At 39.0% G+C, this 8966-nt stretch overlaps 1 protein-coding gene across 2 annotated transcripts in view; it reads left to right on the top strand.

Moving 5' to 3' along the window:
* Nucleotides 1-137: 137 nt before the first annotated feature.
* The window catches only part of dnah7 (dynein, axonemal, heavy chain 7), a 78718-nt gene continuing 69889 nt past the window's right edge, over nt 138-8966 (top strand). The window contains exons 1-16 of one of the 2 annotated variants that reach the window (XM_046053224.1): nt 138-595; nt 922-997; nt 1202-1382; nt 1719-1797; nt 2335-2515; nt 2810-2882; nt 3097-3222; nt 3439-3558; nt 4058-4241; nt 4377-4556; nt 4932-5204; nt 5574-5701; nt 6070-6148; nt 7127-7351; nt 7476-7622; nt 8204-8383. In XM_046053224.1, the coding sequence (XP_045909180.1) occupies nt 527-595; nt 922-997; nt 1202-1382; nt 1719-1797; nt 2335-2515; nt 2810-2882; nt 3097-3222; nt 3439-3558; nt 4058-4241; nt 4377-4556; nt 4932-5204; nt 5574-5701; nt 6070-6148; nt 7127-7351; nt 7476-7622; nt 8204-8383 (2301 nt within the window). In that variant the 5' untranslated portion in view covers nt 138-526. Of the gene's footprint in view, nt 596-921; nt 1019-1201; nt 1383-1718; nt 1798-2334; nt 2516-2809; nt 2883-3096; nt 3223-3438; nt 3559-4057; nt 4242-4376; nt 4557-4931; nt 5205-5573; nt 5702-6069; nt 6149-7126; nt 7352-7475; nt 7623-8203; nt 8384-8966 lie in introns of both variants that reach the window. The other variant, XM_046053223.1, reaches the window with a different exon arrangement.

Genomic DNA, 8966 nt, shown 5'->3' with positions numbered 1-8966 from the left:
CTGAAACTTTGTTAATAACATACCCCTATATATGTCAGTAGTTATACCCCCCCGCACTACAGATAAATGGACTATTCCATCACTAGACTGTTGCTAGAGGCGCTGAAACTCCTGAAACTGAGACTCATGTTTCCTCCACAACATCAGACACTGAAGCAGAGTTATTACAGAGGGCCATTTAAGACAAAACACACGAGGGGAAGTTGATAAAACATTAACAGCAGTCTCCTTTTGAGGTGCACAAGTTTAATCGCCGTTAAAAGTTAATGTTAAAATGCTATAACGTTACTGTTTGATGGAATATCGTCAGCAATTAAATAGCCTCAGTGTTTTGCTTCCGTTGTGCTGCTGTTGATTAACAAAGCGTTATTTTTATACCGTGGATTTATGCACTTTATCAAAATAACCTGCTGGCGCTAACGAGGTCACGCGTGTTCACCGTTGGTTCCTTAGCAACGGCCCTAGCAACGACACAAGGGCTTCGTTAAGAAAAGCTAGCGTTAGCTTATGATGACTGTGTACCAGCATGACTTCAGCCAGGAAGAAAACAAATATTACTAATAGTCTAGCCTTCTTATCACCAAATCCTCCACAGGTAAGTTTAGAAAACACTAAGAGCAATGTCGTTAGCAACGTTGGAAGACGTGTGTCAGTGTTTAGACGCTACAACTTTTAGCTGACTGTGTGTTAACTGTTAACTTGCCACTTACACTAAGCTAACTTTTTCAGTTAGCTAACCTTACTCAAATGTGCGTGCTTGACAATAAAATAACTTTAAAAACAAATAAAAATGAATGTCTTGCCCACTTTATTTTAACATCGTCATTGCCAATTTGCATGTTTTTTTTTTTTAATTATCCAAACACATCTCAATTTATTTGTGAAAACAACATAAAACTAGTGGTTAACTCTGTTGTCCAGGTCCACAGAAAACAGCCCTGGATGGCATCAAAACCTTTATTTTCGCTGTATCCCTCACTGAAGCAGAATCCTCAAGGTACTGAAGAAGCTGTGAAAAGTGGGTTCAATGTTCAAAGTTTTGAGTTGGTAATAATCTTTCTCTCAGCTAAAACATATTGTTATTACACCAGCTCAAACATCAGAGTTTTAAAGACACATTATTTGATACGCTGCATTCTGTAAGTTTTATGTTAAGTCTGTTTGAATCATCTGTATGAAGTTTGCCTTGTGTGTGCCACAGGAGATGGGTTGTTTGAAGGGGCAGACAGTAGACCAAATAAAGGTTATGGGAGAGGCCAGTACCTGCTCCAGAGCAGAAAGGCAATACAGATCCCTGAGACCTCCAAACATTGCAGCAGTATCCACACAAAACTCAGTAAAAAGCACAAGAATCTCCGTGAAACTCTGGTTAAATTCATATGGTGAGTTGTACTATTTTTATAATGTTTTAGGCTTCATTATCTGTCATTTCATAACATTTCAATTTATCCATCTCTACATCTGTGTTTCCTGTTTATGATTTGGCAGCACACGAAGGACATAACTAAACAACTACTTAACTACGTATATTTGTCACAACATTTCATTTGTTATAAATCCAGGCAAAAGCTTTTTGGCAAGGCAAGTTTGTATTGTAATCAATAAATATGACCAAACCACAGCTACATTCCACTGCTCGGGATAGGAAATACTTTGTTTATCAGTAAAGCAGAATTTGTTGTGACTCCCATTTTGTCATTTTTTTCTGTTCTTTTTAGCCAGCAGGAGGAGGAGGAGGATGGCAACTCTTCACCATGTGGCTCTCCTAAAATTACAGCAAAGAATAACCGTGAAATGGTGAAATTCAATACACACTTGATTCCGTATATCATATCACAATCCCTCTTTTTTTGTGAACATACAGATAATGGAGACATTGTGTCCTTAATTCCTTTACATAATCTTTTCAAGACACTTGATATGGTAGCCTATTAATCACTGATTTGTTTCCCTGGTCTCAGTGGTTGCTAAGCATCTTTCTTTCTCGGTGCAGAGTTTTTTCTTTTCATAAAGAAAATATATCTTTGATATATTTGAAATCCTTGCCTACACTAAGGCCAAGCAATAAAACAAATAAACAACAAATAAAATATAGCTTTAGGTCAGGTACACAGCATAGAAAATGAAGTCAGCATTGGCCAGTGGAAGAGGTATATTTCACACTGACTCATAAGCACAACAAAAACTGAAGCTTACTCTCAAGGAGGTCCTAGATATAGATGTTTTTCCATCATCCAGTAACCAGCGCTGTCAAGTAAAATTCATGTCAGGCATTGTTTGTTTGAAATGTCCTTACTGCTTCTGAAAATTGTTTATAATATTGTGTCCTGTCAGAGATACAACTACTACATCGAGAAAGGGATAGACCTGGAGAATGTGGCTCCTCTTGAGGACTCTTGGCTGGAGAACATTCAGGAAATGATCCCACGCCACCTGAGGAGCCTGAGCACACCATTGGAGCTGCTTGTTGATGAAATTAAGGAGGACTACTTTCTCAGCGTCAAGACAGCAATATGTATTTAATTACACTAGTCGCGAGCTTTTAATAGATTTAAGCATACAACCTACATGCATGTATTTGGCCTTTAAACACACAATAATTAGGATGGAAAAGGGGTATTTATATATAATTGATACATTTTAAAATACTTCTTGAAATTAAATTAAAGTTAATAAATAAAAATAATTTTTTTCATTCTCTATTTTATTTAACAGTTTTACCCCCAAATCTCTGGTGACTGGATAATTTGTAATGCATGTAACAATTTGGTAATAAAATATTGTTTGTTTTAATATCTTGTGATTGCAGTGAAATATACATTCAGCGATTCAAGGGAAAATGATGAGGACAAAGTGAAAGATCTGCCCCCTCACAGACTTGAGTAAGTCAACAGGACGTGACGGAGAATGTTGCATGTTTATCTTGTGAGAAGTGTACAGTGCCTCTACTCATTCACACTGTGTAGCATGGCTCTCATGACCACGCCACATAGGCATTTCCTTTGTACAAGCTTAGTGTTTAATAAGCAGTATTACATTTTCATATAGGGGAAAAGGTCTGTTCTTCAAAGTGCTTCTGTTATCTTTCACTGTCAGAGTGGAGGTTTTGCCAAAACCATGGAACAAAGCGTTTGTCCATGCACGAAAGAGGATGAGAGATAAGCTTCACTCTATCAACCCCACTATGCAGCAGGTGCTATACTTTTGGCATGTCTGTTACAAGTGAGTATGCTATGATACATTTTTCACTTTTGTTAAAACTCCATCTTGTGTACATTTATTTTTTACTTTTACATATTTTAATAATTTCTTCTCAGACAGTGGCATGTGACCCAAAAAGCAGACCATACATGTTTTATTACTTATCATGGCAGGCTATCGTGCATAATTGAATGTTACTCTAAATTCACTTTGCCCTCCTGGATGACCTGTTTGCAGAAATCTCCGTCTGATAGATGTAGAGGAGTTCCACAGCAGAGAGGAGTCCATGGAGCTGTCTGTGTTTCAGCAAATTGTCACCAGACATGTTGAAACTGCCAGAGGAATCCTCCTCAAAAAGTGAGTCCACATTATCACATTAACACCAAGATACCTGTTCTCTGTTAAATAGCAATCAGAATCAAAATGTCTTTGTGGATATGACGTGTACACAGACCCCCACTGAATACAAACTGACTCGGGTGACGTGGTGCTCGTACTGAGAGTAAAAGCTAGGTTGCTTACATTTTCAACAAATGCAATGGCAACTCTGCAACAGCGTAAAAATTGAAGCTCCTCTCATGTTTCAACAATTCAATTGAGTTTCAGAGAAATAAACCAACATAATGCACAGTGGGTAATTCAGGAGGCCTGGGACATTGGCACAATCCCAGCTAGAACTTGGCTGGCTCTGCCTCTTTTGAAACTTGAAATCATCAGCCATTAACTTAACAGACGAGCGCTCTGTCCCAGTTTCCCCATTGGTGTAATTAAATTTTCAGCATCTGTAGTTTGAGGATTAAATGCATATTAACACTGAATAAAATCTTCAATGTGATTTTGCTGTTTCCTACACCAGTTGGTTTCCTGAAGTGCAAAACATTTACTACCAGGGGTGCAGGCGCATGCTGGTGCCTTCCTCCAGCAACATGGCCAAGCTACTTTCTTTCTTCAACTGTGCAGCTGCTCTGATGACCTCCCAGCTACAGAACCTTGCACTAGACTCAATGAGGGACTATACTCAACTAATTTCCCAAGACCTGGTAGGAGAAAGCGATAAAACCTTAAGCCAGTATATTTGATAAGAGTGGAACAGACTGGGCTGGAAAAACATTTTCAGTTTGACCTAGATGAACACATGGACACTTAAAGTTGCGCTCTTTTTCTGCCTTGTGTAGCGGTCAGAGCGAGCCTATGAGCACCCAGGCTTTGTACTGCATCTGATCCTGGAGGACAGGGAGATCAAGTTTGAGCCTGACCCCAAACTGTATGAAGAGGTGCTCCTTAATGTCTATGAGCTCATGCTCAGGTCTATCAGCATGGTACCGCGTGTGGAAACCAAACTGTACCCTGAGTGGGTAAGAGGAAAAGTGTGTGTGTGTGTTTGGTTGTATAGCAGTTTATTAGGTACATCTAGCTAAAATTAATGCAGTCTAATTAAACAGTTCTGCAATAAATCCTACCATCATGAAGTAATTTTCAGTTTTAGTTGAACATTGTTTAGAGTGGTGTTGATTTATCTCTATGGTAATTTTGGAGGATGCAGTTTGTAATACTGTTGAACTGTATTGTGTTATTATAAACTAATAGAAAAACCTGTCAGATGTTTCAGTGACAGCAGTAATATTGCCTCAGTGCTTTGTCTGGAATCCCTATTCTGCATTTTGAAATCACAGTAGCTAGCAAACAAATTAGTTTTCTGTTTGGGTTTATACCCTACGTCTTCTTTCTAGCCAGGCTCCCAGTTTGGAAGCACCTTGAAGCCCATCATCCTGCCAGAGATCCTTCAGGCCCAGCAGGAGGAGGTGCGCAGGGTGTTCTGGGCTGAGTGTGTCAGGCCCAAGGAGTATGTCCACGAGTATGATAAATATGCAACACTGGTATCCAGGCAGGCAGAGGACGATGTGGAGCAGTTCCTCAGTGAGCAGCACTCCTTCCAGGAAATGATGGTAGAGGTGATACATTACCAGCAGCTTGCCGACCAGATCCAGTACAATTCCTGCAAGGTACTTGATCAGCAAGAAATGACAATGTGCAGGCCATAAAAGTTAGATATTACTTATAGATTACATTTATATTGTTGACAGTTAGCTGCTGGTGATATCTAAAGACACTTAAAACAAGACTTGTTAGAGTAGAATATGTGCAGTTGTATTGAAAAGAGAACAAGTACTTGATTGGCCATGTGCAGAGACTGCAATGAGGTTGCTAATATTTCTTTACTTTCTAATTTCAGTGATTATTATTATTCCAAAACTTAAACGTTCTCGGTATCAGCAGTCTTTAAATATTGATATTTTCCATACCTGTCTAGGTTTATTTGAAAGTCATTTCTTACATGTTAATTGTGTACTGACTAATACTTTGGGCTTCAGGTTGTACGTCTTGGCATGTTTGAGGTTCAGTCCCATAAGCTTGTCCACTCTCTCGTCAAGCGTGCTCAGGAGCTACAGCAGAAACTGATTACACAGATGCTGCAGGACCATCAGGAAATCAACAAGACGTCAGTTGGTTCATTGTTTTCACTTTCTCTCCACATCCACTTTAAAATCTTAAAATGCATCTTATGCAAGTTTTTAAAAGGTTGACAGGGATCAACAGCAATTTCTGTTTGACATACACCTCTGAAGTATGCACTGGGAAGCTTCAGAGTTCAGACTTTAGTTGGCTTCTCTAGAGCCTCGGAATAAACATTGTGCGGGTCAAAAGGTTGGACAAAGCGGCACCTTTTTAGGTTTTAGTCCCAGTGTTAGCTGCTCTATTGGCCTGTATCCCAATGGCACTTCCTAGCTCTAAGCTTTGCGAAAATAAGATTATAAATCTGTGAAACCCATCATCACCGTCACTGAATTAATGCTGTTTCTCTCACAGACTCTGTAGTGAATTTGAGAAGATTGCAGAGAAGGCACTGAGCACACCATCTGACACGAAGAAACTAATGGAGCTTAAGGTAACTACTGCAAATTCTTGTCAGAACAGCTTGGTGCAATGTGCTACAGTATTGTCCCTCACGCATCTGTCAACAAGCAGTTAGGAATGTCATTACACATTAGAGTCAGTAATAACAGATGTAGACCTTATATTTTTTTTCACGGTTCTGGGTGTAGGCCTCAGGCTTTCCTAAACCCTAGGCTAGATAAAGCCTAGGATATCTTGTTCATTTCACACCTACTAGCTTAAGGCAATGACTGGACTTAAGGTTTGATATGCAGAAAAGCAAAGCTGGTGGCCATGCTCTTCAGTAAACCTCATTCATTTCCCAGCTTGTCACATAGCAATGCAGTAAACAGCGTCACACAGTGCACCAGGAAAAGTTGAGACTAGCTGAACCAGTTGCCAAATTTAACTTATTAACTATGTCGGTTTTCAGTTGACATCATGATTTTGACTTAAAGAAGACATGGCTGCAACAAAACAGACTTTATAAGATATACAATGTAAATGGCTTTCCATAGAATTATCATTTTAAAATCAGAGCTCAATGTTGGTCAATCCTGTGGGAAAAGCCATATTTTGACTTGAAGTAGACCAAATGTTGACATTGCCTTTGGTACAGTATTTTGTCTGGTTAAAGCCCAGATTCCTGTGTTTCTCTTTCACTAATAATTTGCTTTGATTCAATGCACTTTGTTAAGTCAAATATCCCACTGTTTCAGTATTTATTTATATTTCTGTATTATTTATGTAGTGTACGTCTGTATATTATTGAATAGTAAACTAGAAAAGGCAACATTTTCTGAAGCTTAGGTGTCACTACTGTTAAACTGAAGTGTTGGTTGTAGATAAACAGTGATCATAATAACATGATATGAGTGAGCGTTTAAGAGTGTGCATTGTTCAATGTAAGCTCATTAATAATTGCTTTCTTTGAATTTGAATTTGAGTATAACCACACCACTGTATATTGTTGTCAATCACTCCCATCCAGGTCTACATGAATAAGGTGCAGATTACAGAGATGCCTCTGTTGGAGCAGAAACTGGCAGACTCCAACACACAATTGTGTTTCCTGATGGACTTTGTCACCCTCTCACCATTGGACATGGAGGTCAACACACAGGCCATCCAGTGGCTTAAGCGTATGCCATCCATCTTTAAGGAGCACCGACAGATCATTACTGAAAAGACAGAGCATTATCAGACTGCCCTTAAGGTCTGTGTTTCTACTTTACCATCAGTCCATTGATCTGGATGTTTTTGCATCAGAATTGTAGAACTGTAGAAAAAATTGTTGATTGCTAGAAAGCAAAGAGTGCATTTCTGTATGTGCATTCCAGTTGTGCCGTGAACGCTTTGTGGAAGAACTGGAGAGCTACAGCGTACAGGTGGAGGAGTTTACCACCTTTGGTGAGCTGACGGATCTCAGCAAGTACTTGAAAAAGTCCCAGGCCCTCTATGCTAAACTGGAGTTAGCCATGGAAAAGGTACATGAGGATTACAGTGATTAAAGATGTGGGAGTGGAGATGAAGCTCTGTCAAATAGAAGCTATGAGAGAGCGACAGTAGGCCAGTTTTGCACTAAATCATGCAGAATAATTTCAGCTATACTGATGCCCAAACCATGACCAACTTTGTACTGATACTCAACCAGTGTTTGTATCAGTACAAAGACAATCCCCTTTTGTGTAATCATTCAAGGCTGAGCATAATCTTTAATTTTAGAAGAACTTCGCTTCACAAATTACACGAGAAGAGGTTGTATGAATTGGTGGTCATGGATAAGCATGTTTCTATATATTTATTGGACAGTGGATTATTGCATTGTACATGTATTTGAAGGTGAATTAAAGTATGTGCTTTGAAATATTTAACCTCTAGAGGGCAGCATTGGCTGTAAAAATAACACAGAAGTTGTAAAGGCTTTAGATCTGGTGTTTGTCACCCATACATTGAAACTCATCTACTTGTTTCAATTATCTATTCTCTGTATGTGTTTTTTTATTTCTGTCTTCTTTCTATCCTTCCATCTTTACTCATCTTTCAACCTTTCTGCCTCTCTGAAAAGATAAATGATTTCAATCTAGAGGAGGAAGCCTATGGCTGGCCTGTTTCCCAATACACACAGCGTAAGAAGATCCAGGACAAGCTTACACCCTTCCTGCGCCTCTATGAGACAGCCACTGATTTTCTAAACCAGTACGAGCAGTGGCTCCATGGACCGCTCTCGGGTGTGAACCCAGACAAGGTACCAGAATTAGTAAATTCTTTAATTTATCAGTCACGTTATACCAATAATAGAACACAAGTTTGTTTATTGATGAAATAAAAAGGTGTCTGGTGTCCTGTGGTGATGGCAAGGTGTGTAAGGAAGGGAAAACTGCACAGCATTTATAGTAGGTGCATGTACCCATTGATACATTGTGATTATCAGTAGTAACAGAGAAATCTGAAGGTAATGTTTTGTTTTAGATTCTGTATCATTCACAGTAATGCTTCAGGCTTTTTAAAGGTGCCAGTGTTACACACCGTCTCACACGCTCTCACCCTGCCTCAGTGTCCTGCTCCCACTGTTTGATTGACTGTTTCTGAATATACTGACGTGTTAAAGCAAGACAATTCTCATTAGCTTTTTTATAGCAGCAATTTTGTCTTCTCATGGAATGACAACCGCCAGGCAAAGCAAGTTTTTTTTTTATAGCGTCTTTCAACAACAAGGTAATTCAAAGAGCTTTATAGTAGACATAAAAAGGCATCACGACAAGATGTAAAAGAAACGCAAGGCTATATAAAAAACACATAAATAGGATAATAGATAAGGAGTAAGATAA

The sequence above is a fragment of the Micropterus dolomieu genome, linkage group LG07, assembly GCF_021292245.1.
Source record: "Micropterus dolomieu isolate WLL.071019.BEF.003 ecotype Adirondacks linkage group LG07, ASM2129224v1, whole genome shotgun sequence".
In the NCBI taxonomy this organism is placed as follows: domain Eukaryota; kingdom Metazoa; phylum Chordata; class Actinopteri; order Centrarchiformes; family Centrarchidae; genus Micropterus; species Micropterus dolomieu.
This window is presented reverse-complemented; position numbering and strand designations above follow the sequence as displayed.